Source organism: Sorex araneus, chromosome 3, assembly GCF_027595985.1.
Source record: "Sorex araneus isolate mSorAra2 chromosome 3, mSorAra2.pri, whole genome shotgun sequence".
Classification (NCBI taxonomy): Eukaryota; Metazoa; Chordata; class Mammalia; order Eulipotyphla; family Soricidae; genus Sorex; species Sorex araneus.
In genome coordinates this window covers 123,528,532-123,548,249 of record NC_073304.1, presented here as the reverse complement: position 1 = coordinate 123,548,249, position 19,718 = coordinate 123,528,532, and the positions used below count along the sequence as shown (strand labels likewise).

At 48.2% G+C, this 19,718-nt stretch overlaps 1 protein-coding gene across 4 annotated transcripts in view; it reads right to left on the bottom strand.

Annotated features, from left to right (window-relative positions):
• The window catches only part of ATRN (attractin), a 156,063-nt gene extending 137,535 nt beyond the window's left edge, over nt 1-18,528 (bottom strand). For all 4 annotated transcript variants that reach the window (XM_055133653.1, XM_055133655.1, XM_004610993.3 and 1 more), the window contains exon 1: nt 17,992-18,528. In XM_055133653.1, coding sequence (XP_054989628.1) covers nt 17,992-18,389 — 398 coding nt within the window. In that variant the 5' untranslated portion in view covers nt 18,390-18,528. The remainder of the gene's footprint in view (nt 1-17,991) is intronic.
• Nucleotides 18,529-19,718: the final 1,190 nt, after the last annotated feature.

The following is a 19,718-nucleotide window of genomic DNA, read 5'->3' as shown; positions in this document are numbered from 1 at the left end:
ATTCCTGAGTACAGAAGTACAGAGCCAGAAGTCACCTCCGAGCACCAGCATGTGTGCTCCAAAACCAAAACAAAATAATCATAATAATAATAATATTAAAGCTAGCAGTTTCTAGTTCAGAGTTTGTCAGAGGTTCTCAATCAATGATCTAAGTATTGTTATTATTAAAAGACAATAAAAACATCTATGAAGAGAGAACATAATATTTAAGTAGAAATTATGGGGGGCATAAAATAATCTAATTTTGCACACTTGCCGCATGATTATCTGGTTAGATAGCCCTAATAAATATAGATGCAAATATCCTCAACAAGACACTAGCAAACTGAACCCAACAATTCAAAAGATCATACAAGTGAGACTCATCCTGTGGATGCAAGAATGATTTAAAATAATGCAAGTTAACCAATGTGATACACCATTATCAATACCAGGAAAAGTAAAAATCATATGGTCATATCAATATATAGAGAGAAAGCATTTGACAGGCCCAGTAACCACTCATGGTTTAAAAAAAAAAAATCCTTTCAACAAAATGGAAGTTGAAGGAACTTTCCTCAAGACAGTCAAGGCCATTTACTACAAGCCCTCAGAAACATTAAACTCCATGGTGAAAAACTGAAAGCCTTCCCTCTAAGATCAGGCACAAGACAAGGTTGCCTACTCTCACCACAGCTATTTAACATAGCAACTAGGCAAGAAAAAAATTATCAAAGGCACACAGATAGAAAATGAAAAGTTTAAGCTTTCACTTTTTGCAGATAACATGATACTACACCTAGAAAACCCTAAAGACTCTCCAAAAGAGCTCTTTGAAGTAATAGGCATGTAAAGTACCAGGCTACAAAATTAACATGTAAAAATTCCTGCCTCTTCTATATGCATGTAAATAAAGAAATAGGAGAATTTTAAAATAATAACCTGTTCACAATTGTGCCTGAAAAAATCAAATACCTAGGAATCAGCTTGACAAAAGAAGTGAAATAACTATACAAAGAAAACTACAAAATGACACTAAAAGAAATAAAAGAGGACATGAAGAAATGGAAACACATTCCCTGTTACTGGATTGGGAGAATTAACATCGTCATAATGCAATACTCCCCAAAGAATTATACAGATTTAATGCAGTCCCCATAAGGATACCCATGACATAATTCAAAAAATAAATCAAACACTCCAGAAATTCATATGGAACAATAAAACCCCCAAAAGAGTCTAAACAATCCTGGGAAAAAAAGACGATAGAAGGCATCACTTTCCCCAACTTCAAATTGTACTACAGAACAGTAGTAATTAAAACAGAATAGTGGGGCTGGAGCGATAGCACAGCGGGTAGAGTGTTTGCTTTGCATGCGGCTGACCCGGGTTCGATCCCCAGCATCCCATATGGTCCCCTGAGCAATTCTTGAATGCAAAGCCAGGAGTAACCCTTGTGCATCGCCAGGTGTGACCCAAAAGCAAAAAAAAAAAAAAAAAAAACAGAATAGTAGTGGAACAAGGACATAACCTTGGATCCATGGAATAGAAATGAAAATCCAAAGATAGGTCCTCAGATATATGGACAGCTAATCTCTGATAAAAGAGCAAAAGAATATATTAGATGGAGCAAGGGCAAGGAAAGCCTCTTAAACAAGTGGTTTTAGGAAAACTGGTTGGTCACATACAAAAGAAAAATATTAACTTCAGACCCCTTTCTAACACCATGCACAAAAGTCAAATCAAAATGGATTAAAGATCTTGATATCAGACCTGAATCCATAAAATACACAGAGAGAAATATAGGCAGAACTCTCCATGACACTGAAGCTAGAGGCACCTTTAAAGATGTAACACCTTTGCTGCCGCTGAGATGTGATCCCGGGGGGCCGCACGTGTGTGCGGCCTCTCCGCAGCTGCACAAGCGTGAATCCAGACCCAGCTAAACTACTTTCGGCGTGGGCAGCTCCTCGCAGAATGTCTCCAGCCTGAGAACTAAGCCGCGGCCCCATGCCCGCCCAGGAGGGGAAAGGTATTTCTGTCTCTGGCCTCTTCCTTTCCGGGGGTGAAGGGCGTGGTGACCGCCATATTATGACGACCACTGATGGGGTTTACAAGCTTGCAATGATCCAATATCTGGAAGAAATCTCCCTGGACTTAGTTGTTAAAGTACAGAAATCCAAAACCGCGTGGCCGCTGCCTCATCTCTCTTCAAAACAGGTCTGACTCTAGTGGGGTACTCCTAACAATAATAGTGAGGTTTGTGTTGAAATATTGAATGTAACCAAAGTAAACAGAAAGTAAAGTGAAACTTATCAGTTACAAGGGGGGGAGGGTGCAGGATGGGAGATGTACTATTGGGGGTTTTTTGGGTTTTTTTTTTTTTTTTTTGATGGTGGGATATGGGCACTGGTTGTTTCAGCATTGTATAACTGAGACTTAAGCCTGAAAGCATTGTAATTTTCCACATGGTGATTCAATAAAATAAAATTCTTATTAAAAAAATAAATAAATAAATAAATAAATAAATAAATAAATAAATAAAGATGTAACACCTTTGGACAAGCAAGTGGAAACAAAGAATTACAAATGAGACTACTTTAAGAAGCTCCTGCAACTCAAAGGAAACAATGACCAGAATACAGACACCCACATATTGGGAGTAACTATCCCACCAGCCACAGAATAAAGGGTTAATATCCAAGTCATATAAAGCATCAGTGGAACTTCATAAAAAAAAAAAAAAAAAAATCCAACCTGGACCAGAGCAATAGTACCGCGGGTAAGATGCTTGCCTTGCATGTTGCCAACCGGGTTTGATCCCTGGCATCCCATATGGTCCCCCAAACACCACCAAGAGTGATTTCTGAGTGCTGAGCCAGGAGTAACCCCTAAGCATCAGCGGGTGTGACCCCCCCCAAAAAATCATCCAACACCATCAAAAAACGGGGAGAAGAGGTAAAGGGAAACTTTCTCAGAGAAGAAATACAAATGGTCAAAAGGCACATGAGGGGCCGGAGCGATAGCACAGCGGGTAGGGCGTTTGCCTTGCACGCGGCCGACCCGGGTTCGATCCCCGGCATCCCATATGGTCCCCCAAGCACTGCCAGGAGTAATTCCTGAGTGCAGAGCCAGGAGTAACCCCTGAGCATCGCTGGGTGTGACCCATAAAGCAAAAAAAAAAAAAAAAAAAAAGCACATGAAAAAAATGCTTTGCATCACTAATCATTAAGGAGATGCAAATCAAAACTACAATGCGATATCACCTCACTCCAGACAGACTGGCACAGATCAAAAAGAACAACAGCAACCAGTGTTGGGAAGATGTAGCGGGGGAAAGGGACCCTCATTCTCTGTGAGAATGTCAACTGATCCAGCTTTTTTGGAAGACAAGATGGACATTCCTCAAAAAATTAGGAATCAATTTTCACGGGAGTCAGCATTTCCACTCCGTGGAACATACCCTAAGGTATGTTCCAATGTAGAAATGACATCTGCACTCCTATGTTTACCGTAGCACTATTCACAGCTAAAATCTGAAAACAACTCAAGTACCCCAAAACAGATGACTGAATAAAGAAACCTGCAGTACACCATGGAACATTACTCAGCTGAAAGTAAAGATGAAGTCAGGGCTGGAGCGATTGCCTTGCAAGGAGTCAACCTGGGTTCCATCCCCAGGATCCCATCTGGTTCCCTGAGAACCGCCAGGAGTAATTTCCTGAGCACAGAGGTAGGAGTAACCCCTGAGCATTGATGGAGTGACTCAAAACCCCCCCAAAATTTTTTGTTTTAATTTTCTTTTTTTTTTTTGAAGAAAAGATGAAATCATGCAGTTTGTTACTAAGGGGATGGATCTGGAGAGTATCACGATGCTGAGTGAAGTTAGTCAAAAAGAGAGAGACAGACACAGAATGATGACTCTCATATGCAGATATAAAGCAGCACAGTAGGGGGGTAACCAATGCTCAGAGTCCATAGAAACGATGTGCAGAACTGACCTCCAGTGGGAAGTTTGCTGGGGACAGGGCTTGGAAGCCTTGGACAGGGCACTTGTGGAGAGAAGTTTCCACTTTAGAGCCCCGACCACCAAGGCAGGCTAGGGGACAGGAGGACACTGGGGTAGAGGGGAGGTGTTAAACCACTGTCCGCCTGAAACTCAATCATAAATAACTTTATAACTTTGAAATTCACCGAGATCCTCTGTATCTCCCACACTTGATTCTATGTTTCTTTGCTTGTTGATGAAGAAGCCTCTGTTCTCTCTTGAACACATACTTCTTTTTTTTTTTTTTTTTTTTTTTGCTTTTTGGGTCACACCCAGCGATGCTCAGGGGTTACTCCTGGCTCTGCACTCAGGAATTACCCCTGGCAGTGCTCAGGGGACCATATGGGATACTGGGATTCAAATCTGGGTTGGCTGCATGTAAGGCAAACGCCCTACCCACTGTGCTATCGCTCCAGCCCCTGAACACAAAGTTCTTTATCTTCTCTCTCATCCTTTCCAAGTTTTAATAAAAACTACCTTGCTTTTTAATTTACTGACACCAATACTTACTGACAATAATTGCCAGTTCAGGGGCCAGAGCAATAGTACAGCAGATAAGGCCAACCCAGGTTCAATCCCTGGCACCCCATATATAGTCCTCCTGAGCCCAGCAGGTCTAAGTCCTAAGCATGGCCAGGTATAGTAATAAATAAATAAATAAATAAATAAATTAGCCAGTTTGGCCTTTTTATTCAATTTTGAAAAAACGTCCTCCACATATAAAAATCTGCACAAACAGCTGACAACTGCTATAATTTCATCACTTAAAAAAGTTAATTCTAAGAAACAACTTTAAGCACAAATGCATGAATACCAAACATTAAGCATCTACATTTATAGCACATACCCTGTGAAACAGGGAAAAGATCAGGTTTTTCTTTTTATTGTAAATATAATTATATTTAAAATGTATGGTTTTTTTTTTTTTTTTTGCTTTTTGGGTCACACCCAGCGATGCTCAGGGGTTACTCCTGGCTTTGCACTCAGGAATTACTCCTGGCAGTGCTTGGGGGACCATATGGGATGCCGGGGATCGAACCCGGGTCGGCCGCGTGCAAGGCAAACGCCCTACCCGCTGTGCTATCGCTCCAGCCCCTGTATGTTATTTTTAATAAATTACCTCCCACCCTATTTAAAATCAAGAACAGAATACACTGCTCAACAGGTTTCTTTTTCATTTATTTTGTATTTTTGGCAGACAACTCCCTGGCAGTGCTCTGGAGCCCGGGAGCCACTGGGGAGCCACTGGTGGCCATCAGGGCCACACCCCGAGGAATCAGGGATGGTACTAAATGTCCTCCACATGCAGGACACACATTCTACCACATGAGCCACATGCCCAGCACTCAGCTTTGTTGTAATTCCTAAAAAAAAAAGAACATAAGACTTTTTTTCAGTGGGGGGGAGGTAGATGGAGGTAGTTTTGGCCACATAGCAGTGCTCAGACACTACTCCTTGAACAGTGCTCAGCAATTGCTCCTGGCGGTCCTCGGTGTGCCAGGGTTCAGGTTTCCTACAGGTAAATCACATGCTCAGGCCCACTGAGCTATCTCTCTCTGGTCCCCCGAAACTGTTGCTGTGAAAGAACCTGTGAATCAAAACACGCAGGAAACAGAATCAACAGTTGGTGGCTCTCATATCTCTTAAGTGCATCTGCCACAATTCCAGCCCTTAACGCCGCAGGCCTATCAATAAGTGGATCAGAAACTACTCTTTAGAATGCAAGAAGCACCCAGAGAAGTTAATTAGAAAACTCATTCAACTTAGTAACAACACTGTTAAAGTCAAATCTAAGGAACAGGCTTTTCAATCATGAACAAAATTAACTTCTACAAGTGAAAGAATAGTCTAGAAGGGTGAGCACAGAAATAAATAGCTAGAACTGAAGTTCACTCAAAATACAACTTGGAAAATACAGTAGTTGGGACCCAAGGGCGTGGCTCAGGGAAGAGCACCTGCGTTGCACACATGAGGCCGTTGGTCTGATGCCCAGCACCGCACCTGTGGGACAGGGTCCCGGCCTCGCCTGCTACAAACCCTGGTGCCAGGCCACAGTGAAGCTTGTGACTACTCCAAGGACTCGACCCAACAAGACAACAGGAATGGGGGCTGGAGAGCTAGCACAGCGGGTAGGCTGCTCTCCTGGCATCCCGCCAACCTGGGGTGGATCCCAGCATCCCATGTGGGCCCCCAAGCCAGGAGTAATTCCTGAGTGCAGAGCCAGGAACAACCAGGAGTATCACCACGGGGAAGGCCCAAACACAAAACAAAACAAAACCAAAAACTAGACAATAAGAATGTGAACACACCCCCACCACCACCCCAACACCCCAACAACAAAAACACAACAGAAAACTTAAGGAGCTAAAACTCCACAGATGGGGCCGGGAGAAGGTTCGCCGGGCAGGGGCAGGGTCTCTGCATGTCAGAGTCCCAGTTCAAGTCGAGCAGGGATGGTCCCGGGGGTCTCGCATGCGCCAGGCCAGAACTCTACCTCTGAGTTACCTCTGAGTCTATGTCAAACTCGGTCCTTTACCTAGTTTTCACCCAACATGATCAGATTCCACAAAACAAAAGCCCATATTTTGTTTCTTCCTCCCATAATTCTATTCCCCCCAGCACAAAAGCAGGAGAGGCAGGACTGCTGTTCAGTGACATGGCTTTTCTGGACCAGCCCTCAACAGAATCCTCACAGCAATCACCTCGAGAGCCAGCAAGGAGCACCTCACATTACAGAGCCCTCACAACTCCTTGCTGAGCCCAGTCCTCATCAGCTGCAGGCCCTGCATTCCTGGCCCAGACGTGCCCAATTTTCCACACTTACCTAGTAGTCACCGAAAGGCAGGTCTTCCAGGCGCACAAAGGGAGGTCAGGGCTCATCAGCCCAGCACTGACCCTCATTTCTGATCACCTTCAAGTGTGTTTTTCTTTCTCCTCTCCTTGCTCCTGCCCTTCTCAATCCAGACCACCTAAAGGAGCTAAGCACCCACTCCACTTCTTTTTTTTTTTTAATTTATTTTTTAATTAGTGAGTCACAGTGAGGGTACAGTTACAGATTCACACATTTCTGTTCTTGTGTAGAAGGGCCCCCTTCTCCCCACATCCTCTCCAACAGCGGTTGCTTTTGTTCTTTTGTATGTGTGCCATTCTCTGTGGTGTGAGGTGGTATCTCATGGTTGTTTTGATTTGCATCTCCCTGATGATTAGTGATGCAGAGCATTTTTTCATGTGCCTTTTGGCCATTCGTATCTCTTCCTTGGAAAAGTTTCTGTTCATTTCTTCGGCCCATTTTCTGATGGGGTTGGATGTTTTCTTCTTGTAGAGTTCAACCAGTGCTTTATATACCCTTGATATCAACCCTTTATCAAATGGGTATTGGGTGAATATCCTTTCCCATTCTGTAGATTGCCTTTGAATTCTGGTCACTGTGTCTTTTGCGGTGCAGAAGCTTTTTAGTTTAATATAGTCCCATTTGTTTATCTCTGTTTCTACTTGATTGCTTAGTTCTGTGTCATCTTTGAAGATACCTTTAGCTTCAATATCGTGAAGGGTTTTGCCGACCTTGTCTTTGAAGTACCTTATGGATTGTGGTCTAATATTGAGGTCTTTAATCCATTTTGATCTGATTTTTGTGTATGGTGTCAGGTCAAGGTCTAAGTCCATTCTTTTGCATGTGGTTGTCCAGTTATGCCAGCACCATTTGTTGAAGAGACTTTCCTTGCTCCACCTCACATTTTTTCCCCCTTATCAAAGATTAGATGATCATACATTTGTGGTTGTGTGTAGGGATATTCCGCTCTGTTTCATTGGTCTGCGGCTCTGCCTTTGTTCCAGTACCATGCTGTTTTAATTGTTACCGCTTTGTAGTGAAGTTTAAGGTTGGGGAGGGTAATGCCTCCCATCATCTTTTCCCCAAGAATTGTTTTAGCTATCCGTGGGCGTTTATTGTTCCATACAAATTTCAGGATTGCTTGATCCATTTCTTTGAAGAATGTCATGGGTATCCTTATAGGGATCGCATTAAATCTGTATAATGCTTTGGGGAGTATTGCCATTTTGACAATGTTGATTCTCCCTATCCATGAGCAAGGGATATGTTTCCATTTCCTCATATCCTCTTTTATTTCATGGCACCCACTCCACTTCTATCCTGTCCCCCTACCCAACTCACGCCTGACGGTCCAGGACACTCCTGTGACCCCAGCCGTGGTGAGTGCGCAGTAAACCCATCACCAGCTACAAGCTGATGGAACGAGTCAGAGGAGGATGCTAGGCTAGGCTGGTTTAGTTTCAGGAAATCAGGCCTGAACAAACTGCCTGAGAGTCAGGCCAACAGAAAGCAGAACACAGAGGCTGCGCAGATGGTCCAAAGGGATAGAGGCTCTGCTTTGCACACAGGAGGCTCGGGCTGGGTCCCTGACAATCACTGGGAGTGACTCCCAAGGAGAAGGAAAGAGATGGAGAGAGGGGAGGAGAGAGGGGGAGAGAGAGAGAGGGAGATCAACAATCTCCTGGTCCAGCCACTCACAAAGTCAGCCAAAAACAATTTACTTTTTTGTTTGTTTTGTTTTGGGTCACACCAGTGATGCTCAGCAGCTACCCCTGGCTCTGCACTCAGGAATTACTCCTGACGGTGCTCAGGTACAGGATGCAGGGGATGGAACCCGGGTCGGCCGTGTGCAAGGCAAATGGCCTACCCGCTGTGCTATCAGTCCGGCCCCAGCACTTTGCTTTTCTGTCACAAGAAACCATTAATTTGTCTTTTCTTTTCTGTTGATTATTAATTTATTTTTATCATTTGGGGAGCTACCCTTGGCAATGCTCAGGCCCACACTCCTGGCAATGCTCAATGACTTTAAGGGTCACTACGGCTACCAGGGGAGACAGTGAGGAGAAGGAGGGCTTGCAGAGCGAGGAATCAGTTCTTTATAGTCCTTTATACCATGTGAGTCACATGACCCTCCACCCCCCGCCCCCAGATGTATTGGGTTCTGGCCATATCTGGCAGTGCTCAGGGCTTACTTCTAACTCTGTGCCCAGTGGATCACCCCAGGTGACGCTCAGCAAACCATCTGTGGTGCCAGATATAGAACCGGGGCTGGCTACTTGCACGGCAAGTGCCTCACTCCCAATCTATCTCTCTCTGGTCTCCCCTCTTTATTTCCTCTTAATCTCTGTCGGAATCAAGTTCTGTCATTAAAAGAATTCTGACAGAAATCCAATCCAATGTACCAAGAAAATCGCAATTAGGGGACTGAACAGACAATACTGCGGTGCGGACACATGCCTGGCTTGGGGCCACCCCTAGCTGGATCCTCAGCAGCACCTGGTCCCCGGAGCACTGGCAGGTGCAACTCTGGAGGCCCCAGAGCACCGCAGAGGTGGCCCGGAGGATCCCCAACAGCACAGGGCACCAGCCTTCAGCCCGCCACGGAGCCGCCTGCCCACAGGGAGAGACCTCCTAGGTACCACGGGGGCACCTCCACAACACCCACCCACCCAGAAACCGGAGAAAGTGACAACTGAGGAGCCCTCCCAGGTGAACTGGGCTGAAGGGTGCGAGCAGCCTCCACCCCCACCGGAAACTGGCAGTCACTTAAGCAGGGATCCAGAAAGCAGCTGGAAGACCGCCTGAGGCAGCTGGCTCAGATCACGCCCATCAAGATTAGTGCACAGGGAGAGGAGGTAGGAAACCACCAAGTATGCCGGCCACATTATCAATTCAGAGGGCTGAGATAAGGCCCCCAGCACCACCAGGTGGAAGAGACAGAGATAATGATAGACAAGGTGATAAAGACAATCACAATCTGGCCTGACCTCGCTCTGTGTGTTAGGAATTGTTCTACATTGTAAGGAACCGGAAACACAACCTGGAAAGAACTGGCTTAGGAAAAATATGAACTGCAGCACCTCCAAAACCGAGTCTAGCTTCAGGCCAGGCTGGGTCCTGATCCTCAGAGAGCTGACAGCACTGGCGCTCCCAGCCAACTCCCTCTGGGGAGAAGCAACTCTGACCCGGGGCAGGCTTGGATCCCGAGAGCAGTGTACCCCTCGGCAAACCTTCAGGCTTCGGAACAAAAGCTGACAAGGCTTCTCCTTCACAAGCCCCAGCAGAAGAAAACTAGTTACTGGGAAGAGGGAGCACCATCATCTTCCTCCAGACTCATACGGATTTAGGCCTCACTCACAAATTACTGCATAAATTGTGGGTCGAACTGTGACCCAAAAGAGATGTGCTGAAATCCTACTCCCTGGCCACCAACGAATGCAACCTTTTGGGGAAAACAGAGTAGCCGAAACCAAGTTAACCAGAGGTCAGCCTCATACACTGAGGGGTGTCTTTCTTATAGGGGAAGAGAAACAAGAGACACCCAGGAAAAGTGCCATGTGAGACTGACTAAGACGGTGCATTCACAAGTCAGGTACTGCAGGCAATTCCAGAAGGCAAGAGAAAAATCACAAGACAGAGCAATTCTGAGAGCATGGCCCTGCCAACACTTTGATTTTAGTCTCCTAACAGCCCGAACTGAGAGTGTAAATTTCTGCTGGGCTATGTCATCCAGTGTGTCATCCCTGCTACAATGCCCTGAAGGGTCTGACATGCGTGATCTTCCAGGACTCTGTGGCTTGGCTCAAGCTTTCAGCTGCTTTGGGAAGGAAGCCCTTCTCCCCAGAGATGGTTTGTTCGCGCTAACCTCTCGGGTCGGCCCAGTGTTTTCCTCCGGGCAATGCCTTTCCACAGATCTCCCCCAAAGAAGAATTCTACCACGTTTCAGCCCAACATTACATGTTCATTTACCACCACATCACCTGCATTTGTATCGAAAAATTCTAATGGCCTGTGCACAGGACCGTGTTCCCTTCAAAACTCTGAGCCCACGGACTCCTTATCTATCCTTCTCTCTTCAGGCAGGGCTCAATCTCTAACTTTGCTAGTGACATTAGGGAGTTATCTGTGAACTGAATGGGTTGATGACTCATCTCAAAAGGAGATGAACAAGTCTGATTTGGAAGAATTGGCTCTTGGAGATCTTAAGGAATGAAGATGGGCCTGAGGGTAAAACCTAGGTTAAAGTGGCAAGGAAAAGGATTCAGAGCAGGGAGAAGGAAAAGACTGAATCCAGCAAACAGGTAGGAGAAGGATTTGGTTGGGCAAAAAGAGATGTGTGTAAAGAAATGGGGCCTTTTGCTGAGAGTCATCTTACAGGTAATAAGAGGAGTTTAGAAAAAAAAAAAGGTTCTGAGCAACCCAATGATAGGTTTTCAGGATTTTCAGGAGAGCTGTGTGATAACTTGCATGAGAAAGGGTAAAATGGAAGGGTGGCTGAGCCCAGAGAGGGTGCAAGATAGGCAGGCCAGACAAAGCAAAGGGCCAAGGGCACCAGGAAGAGGGGACGGGTCACACTTACAGAAGGACCATAGAAAAGAGGAACAGAAGGAGTCAAGGACTACTCCTAAGTCTTGATCTTTGATTGCCTAAATCAAATTTGCAAACAAAATTAAGATTTGCAAATCAAATCTTGCAGATAAATTTGCACACCAATCCGGATTTGCCACTGAAATAAGAGTACAAAGGAGGGCTCTTTTTCAAAGAGGCTGTGAAGACCAGTAGGTCTTAGACATGACTTGATTCTAAGATAACAGTGTAACACTCCAATAAAGATGCCCGGCAAAGGAGATAAAACCGGGAGTTCAAGAGAAACACAAGGACAAAAGGCAGGTACAGGCAGTCATTTAGATATAGATGAGATCATTTTTTATGTCATAAAAATAAAATGCAGGGGCCGGAGCGATAGCACAGCGGGTAGGGCGTTTGCCTTGCACGCGGCCGACCCGGGTTCGATCCCCGGCATCCCATATGGTCCCCCAAGCACTGCCAGAAGTAATTCCTGAGTGCAAAGCCAGGAGTAGCCCCTGAGCATCGCTGGGTGTGACCCAAAAAGCAAAAAAATAAAATAAAATAAAATGCAGAATGGCATTTCTTCATTTAATAGATAATTATTATGCACTCTGTCCCAGGTTCTATTCTAGAAGACTTGCAAGTATGAGGCCTTAGGATCAATTCCCAGCGCACATACACACACACACAGACACACACACAGACACACACAGACACACACACAAAATATACCAGTCCTCTTTGAGCTGATACTCTACTGGGGTAAATAAACACGTCTAAATTGTCTTCATGAACACAAAATCAGGACTCTGGGTTCATAATACCTTGAACCTCTATAACTTAAAAAAAAAAAAAAAAAACCTTAACTCTTCCCTTTTTTAAATTCTATTCAGAATTTTCCTTTCTCTAGTTAGAAAGAGGTATTTATGTCCTCAGACCAGCAATCAGACAGTGACTAAGATTTTGGAGGGTTTTTTGGTTTGTTTTTGGCCACACCCGGCGGCTTCAGAGGCTACTCCCAGCCCTGTGCTCAGGGGACTGTGGTGTGCCAGGAATCGAACTCAGGCCTCCGGCATGTGAAGCCGAGACTCAACACTGAGCTCCCTTTCCGCCCACGGATATTTTTTTTTCCCACGCCAGCTTATTATAACAAATCTATTTCCCTCCAATGTTTCTCAAAGTGTTTACTGCAGTGAGGATAGCACTTGCAAAGAATGTTTCTCCAGGGCGACTGGATTCATTGAGAGCCTGAGGACAAAGACACCAAATGGGAAGCACCGGTTAGCAGAATGAGACGAAGACTGAGCTCAAATCTCAATTTTTCTGCAACTTGTCTGAGCTCAGGCAAGTTACCCAAATAATCTCCTGGGCTTCAGTTTACCCATCAGTAAAATGGGACCATCTTCCCTCTAACAATTAGCTTCTGGACACAAAACCTGGGGAAAATGAAGAAATGCTAAAAGATTGGTGGCAGGTACTGTGACAGTGACTATGATAGCAAGGAGGACCTGTCCTATTCTCCTAGCCACACTGTGACCATCAAATTATGCTAATCTAATCTTCTAAAGGTTCTATATAGTTAGAAGTTCAAATAATTTAATGCAAATTAATTTCAACAATTGATTTCATATCTTTATTCTCTAACTTGATAGCGCATATTTAACCTCCAAAGAAAAATTTCCCAAGTAGAAAAAAAAAATTCACAATTCAAATAAAAGTGAATGGAAGTGGTGGTACAGCATTAGAAAGCATCACTCTACAGTTATCATTATTAAGCTGACATCATTAACTATTTTCTGCAGTGAATCATTTTTATAGTATCTTTCATTTGGGAAAAAAATTAAGTGATTTTTCTAACCACAACCACACAATAATCCAAATTTTATGATGCATCCTCAAAGTTTTCCTCAAGATTAATTGACACGATGTAGATGAAAATGCTTGACCAGGCTGCTGGCACGGGGTGTGGATTCACTGATAACTTTAGCTAAATCTAAAATCTAACTCTAATTCTTAGTTTTCTACATTCCTTTCAACTATGACTTTATAACAACAATTACAAACATAGGATTTATGGAACACAGCAACTTGCTATCATTCCAAACCAAACGGTACTCACTTTTTTGTCTTTTAGTTTAACAACACAGAGGTTTAGAAGTTCAACCAAGACATATACTTGGGCATTTGCCTTGTATGTGGCCAACTTGGGTTCAATCCCCAGCATCCTACATGGTCCTGCGTGCTACTAGAAATAATTTCTGACTGTAGAGCCAGAAGGAACCCCTGAGCAGTGCCAGGTATGGCCCACAAACAAACAAAAAAGGACATACACTATTAAAACTCATCTTTGTCTTTTCCTTAAAAAGGGGGGGTGGGGTGGGCTGGAGCAATAGCACAGCGGATAGGGTGTTTGACTTGCACACAGCCAACCTGGGTTCAATTCCCAGCATCCCATATGGTCTCCTGAGCACCGCCAGGGGTAATTCCTGAGTGTAGAGCCAGGAGTAACCCCTGTGTGACCCAAAAAACAAAATTAAAACAAAAATTTAAAGGAGGGGTGGGGATGGAGGTCTTTTAACTGGCTGGGGAGGTGCTCCAAGGGCTGGTGCACACACACTGTATGCAGGAGCCCCAGGTTCCATCCCTGGCACTACCTGGTTTCCTAGAACTGCTGAGTGTGACCCCCAGAACCAAGCAGGAAACAGCTCCCAAGCAATGCTAGGTATGCCTCCCCACGCTCCCCCCCCAAAAAAAAAAAAAGAAATCCTCAATCTTGGGGCAAGAAAGAGGGAACAGTGGGGAAGGCACTGCATCTCATAAAGTTCCCTGGCACCACCAGAAGTAATTCCCGAGTGCAGAGTCAGGAGTAAGAAGACCTGAGCATCGCCAGGTGTGGCCCCCGAGAAGGAGGAGGGGGAGGAAGAGGTGGAGGAGAAGACGATGATGATGATCCTTGATATACAAATGTCTTTATAATAAGGGATCAGAGGTGCTAGGCATGGAGACAGGACCCCTCCCAGAGATTCTAGACCCCATGTGGCATAGAGTCCCAGAGAGGCTCAGGGGTCACCATGGCAACACCCAGTGATGGTTAGGCAGTGAGGTAGTGGGGGGGATACAACTCAGGGCCATGTGCCTCTAGGTATGTTACCTATCTCCCTCCCCTCCAGGCCAGAGACCTAAATTTCAATCTCATTTCACTTCAAAATATGTAAATTCCAGGGCCGAGAGTCAGCCGAGAAGGCTAGAGTACCTGCGTTGCATGCAGGAGGCTCAGATCTGAGTGGCAACAGCACGGTCAGGGCAACCTCCGAGCAGCATGCTGGGAATAACCCTAAGCACCACTGGGTCTGACCCCAAAACAAACAGACAAAAGGGTATTCCAGAGATTACCAAATATGACGGAACTAGCAGAACCACAGAAAAGACCGGCTAGAACTGGCTCCAAGGCAGCAGTTCCCAAGAACCAGAAGAAATTTCACTCACATGAAGCAGCGAGGGAGCCACCATCAGCGCTCCCGTTCCTCTACCAAGGGGCTCTTCTCCAGCCCACGAGGCTGTCTGTGCAGACCCACAGACCCACTCTCCCTCACTTGCCCGTGACTCCAACCATCAACCTGTCCTGCCGGGTGGATCCCCTGAGAGCACCCAGTTTCACACGTGCAAACACCAAGCCTAGTACAGGTATGCACATCCCTATGTTTTGGGATCTATTAAAGGTATCAGCAATCACTGTTCCCAAGACAAGAGCTAGTTTTTCCTCCCCTCATCATCATCCCCTTCTCTCTGGCCAAAAGCAAACCCAAGAGCAAAGAAAGACCTGTCCTAGGGCCAGAGAGTACAGCAGGTAGGGCACTTGCCTTGCACACAGCTGACCCAGGTTTGATCCCCAGCACCCTATATGGTCCCTGAGCCCCGCCCAAACTGATCCCTGAGGATAGTCAGGAATAAGCACTGAGCATCACCAGGTGTGGCCCAAAAGCAAAACAAACTAGGGAAAACAAAAACCTCTTTTCCTTCCAGCACCCCGCAATTTCAGCTGACCCAACCATTTACCTGCTTAGGAAGTGCCTCACATTCTAAATGTTCTAGCCTCAATGCCAAGGCCATACCTGCTCAGGCTTCCCACCTACAAGTTTATACAATCACGAGAATGGGAGGGAATGATACCATTCCACTGTTCATGGGTCAAAATTCCCAACCAATCCAAAGGGCCCCGTGCTCACGTGCTCTCTCCCTAGCCACTGATCTTCTCTCCAGTCTATCATAATCCCCTCCCTCCCCAACCCTCTGCCTAGGCCAGTCCCGAGTACCCCACCCATCACCAGGGCCATGCCATCTCCCCCCTCAGTTTCCTGCTCGTAAGTCATTATTCATTCGGTCACTAATTTGCCTGTTCCCAGTAAAGTCACACTTGACTTTTCATCTGCCTTCACGGCCAAACCTTTATAGTTTTATCATAAGAAACTACTTGGTGCCCGAGCACATGTTGCCCGCATCTCCCCTCTCGAGATGTGTACTTTTATACTTTTCTCTAATGTTAGGATATGTACTGGGGCTCCCTCTCCACTCTGGAGTAGTCCATGTTCCCTCTTGCATTCACTCTGTCTCTCTCTATCTGTGTGTGTACGTATATGTGTGTGAGTGTGTGTGTGTGCCCGCGCGCGTGCACGTGTGTCTTCCCCTCCTCCCAAACCTCAAAACTTCCAAATAAAACACGCTTTAACTTCTTAAAAAAAGAAGCTGCTTACTAGATTTTTTTTTTTTTTTTGGTTTGAGATGCTCAGGTTTACTCCTGGCTCTGCACTCAGGGATCACTCCTGGCAGTGCTCAAGGGACTATATGTGATGCTGAAGATCAAACCCAGGTTGGCTGCTCCCCGGGCAAGGGCTGCAGCATCGCTCCGGCCCCCTAAATTTCTTATTCTCCACTCAAAACATAAGGCTCATAAATGCTGAACAACAAGACCTATCATCACACAGTAGCCCTCAACAAATGAGTGAATAAATGCGGTTCATAAACCGCACTGACACCCTAAGATGCATGGCTGGCCCCGCAGCACATTGGTCGTGCAATCAGCTAATTTCTCCATCCACGAAATCAAGAGTCTCTCTCCTCATCCTCTTGGTTCCCCAGAAGCCGTGCCATCAGGTTGAGTCTACAATTCTACTGTTCCAAATTTCGCTCTCTTAACTCTTTTATCTGGCCTGCCACCAGAATACTGGGCCTCCAGTTTTGTTTGCATCCTTCCTTCCATCTGTTTTTTCACTTCCCCATTTCCAAATACTCCTTGGCCTCCAATGCTCAAATCCAATGTCACCCCTTCTTCCCCTCCCCTCAATTCTCCCTGCATTCCAAAGATTCTCACTGCCTTCTCCGGGCCTCAGGTCAAATGTCACTCAAAATGAGAGGTTCCCCCAAAAGTTCACCACTGGCTACAGGTTTTTATCAGACCATCCTGTTTTCTGCTCTTGACAGCATTTAACCATCGTTACGTGAAATTATCTAGCTTGCGTCTTTCACTTCTTTTTTTCTTGACACGTTATCCCAGTCCTCCCACAGGAGGATGGGCTGCCGTCTTCCTCCTATTCTCTCCCCCTCCTCACACCTGCCATGCAAAGTGTTCACCCAACACCTGCTCAAAACACCAAGCGTTCTGCAGCTCTTACTACAGTTATTTTTGTGCGCAATATCTTTCTCTTGCTATATTCCAAGCTCCCCGTGGAATAGGCCAAAGTCTGGTTCACCTGTTTGGGTGTATTTTCCAGAAATCCTTGCACAAGTGGCAGAGGCAAATAAACAGATAGCTACTAATTAATGAATGAATGATGGCTCCAAGAGGCACTGCCCCGAACAGGCAGACTCAGAATCCCATACTGTCCAGCTAGGAGGGAAACCGGGGCACGCAGATCCCTCCTGCCATACCCTCTCTACAACAGACACCCCTGCCCCGCAACATACACACATACACACACACACACACACACACACACACACACACACACACACACACACACGCTGCACCTCCAGGGCCGGTCGCCTCCATCATCTGCAGCCACCCACCACGGCTCTCGCAGCTCCTCTCTCACAACTCCCCTGGCCCCCCAACCTGCACCCAGCAAATCTCCCCCAGGGACCTGTTTCTTCCCATCCCCAAATAGCCGGAGAACTCAGCGGGCGCCGGGGCACAAGGGTCTGCTCGAGGCAGTGTTTAAGTAGGACGGGCTGGCTCACCTTTTCCATCTTTCCTCCGGCTGAGGCCGAGTTTCTGAGTAACCGCCTCGGAGACTCACTGGAACGCTGAGCTCTCCTCCCACGGAGCCCCCCGCCGGCCCCCCGCGCCTTCTCATATTCCAGTACAGAAAGACCTCCCCACCCACCCACCGCCGGCCAGAGCCCATCGTCTCCCCGGAAACTCAGGGTCCCCCAACGCTGTGCCCCAGCCCCAGCCTCCCCACCTGCTGTCCGGCCTCCGCCTCGGCCTGGAGCAGTGTCGAGCGTTCCAGGTGGCCTCCCGCGGGCCCGACCCTCCACCCACCGCCACCAGCCTCCGGCCCGCACTCACCTGAATCGGCCCCCGCAGTGCTGGCATTGCTCGCCCACCCAGCCGGCGGGGCAGACGCACTGGCCGGTGCCAGGGTTGCAGCGGCCGCCGTTGACACAGGGCCGGTCACATTCCTTGGCCTCGGCTGCGGCGGAGCCCGACACGATCGCCGCGGCCGCCGCGGCCTCGGCCGCCCAAGGCAGCGGCAGCAGCAGCGGCAGCAGCAGCAGCAGCGGCGGCGGCGGCGGCGACGGGAGCAGGAGGCGCAGCCCGGCCCCCAGCCCCGGCCTCCCCGCCCCGGGCGCGTCCCAGTCCCCGCGGCGCCCGCCGTCCGTGCCCGCGGGCGCTGTCGTCGCCTCTGTCCTCCTCCTCCTCCTCCTCCTCAGCCTCGCCTCGGTCGCCGCCGCCGCCGCCACCATCTTCCCGGGGCTGAGAAGGCGCCCCGCGAACACATACACACACACACGCGCGCGCACACGCACACACACACGCACACACACACACAAGCTCACACTCCGCACGGCCCCGGCTCCGCTTCGCCTGGCCGTGCGGGGCGGGGCTGCGCGGACGGTGGCTCGGGCGGCCAATCCGGGGGCGGGGCCTCGCGGCTCGGAGGCGGGGCCTCGCTGCTCGGGGGCGGGGCCTCGCGGCTCGGGGGCGGGACCAGGCGGCGCGGGGCGGGGCCTCACTGCGCGGGAGCGGGGGCGGGCGGCGCGCGTGCGTGCGGGGGCGGGCGGGGGCGGTGGCCCCGGCGGTGCGGACCCCCGCGCGGCTGCCGGGCGCGGCCGCGGCCCTCTGGGCGTTCGGCGCGCAGCAGCAGTGGCAGGAGCCGCGGCGTCGCTGCGTAGGCGCTGCCCGGCGCCTTTGCGCGCTGGCGTGGCGCCCGAGCGTGGCAGGGGTGGGAGAGCATCTCTGGAGCATCCTCTTGGCGCGGGTGCTGGGGAGCCGCGCGCTCTGCGGGTGGGGGAACGGCCTTCCACCGGGTCCCGGGCGGCCGGCGGCGCCTTGCTGCTACTGGAGCTGCCCTGCAGGAACGCTGCCTGGGACGCGGGGCCCGAGTGTGGTACGGGAGGGCTGCTTTCTCTGTAAAATAGGGTGAGGGGCGGAGAGATGGCGCGGGTGGTCGAGGCACCCGCCTTGCTTGCGGCCGCCGCGGCGCAACCCAGGTTAAAATGCTGACACCGTGTAGGGTTCCCTGAGCACTGCCAGGGGTCACTCCTGAACACAGCCAAAATATCCCTTGAGCATCTCTGGGGGTGCCATCCGCCGCCCGCTTCCATCCCCCCCGCCCTAAATAAATAAATAAAGGATGAGGAAATCGTGTGTTAACCTGGTGCCTAACAGGGCTCAATAAATGCCTATTAGGGCCAGAGAGATAGTATAGCGGGGTAGTGCGCTTTACTTGCAGGTGATCGACTCGGATCCAATCTCCAGCACCCCGTATAGTCCCCTGAGCCCCGCCAGAAGTGATCCCTGAGCGCAGAACCCTTGCTCAGTGAGGCCTGAGCCAAAAATAAAAATAATAAAAATAAACGCCTACGAGACCAAAGTCTCCCAGCTTCCCTGGATACAGGCTGATCCAGCAGCATACCAGACCCAAAGGTTAATTCCATAGAGGACGTCAGTGACAACTCTATTCCCCTACCCTTGGCCCTCCAATCTTTTTTTTTTTTTTCCTTCTGTTTTTTGGGTCACACCTGGCGATGCGCAGGGGTTACTCCTGGCTTTGCACTCAGGAATTACTCCTG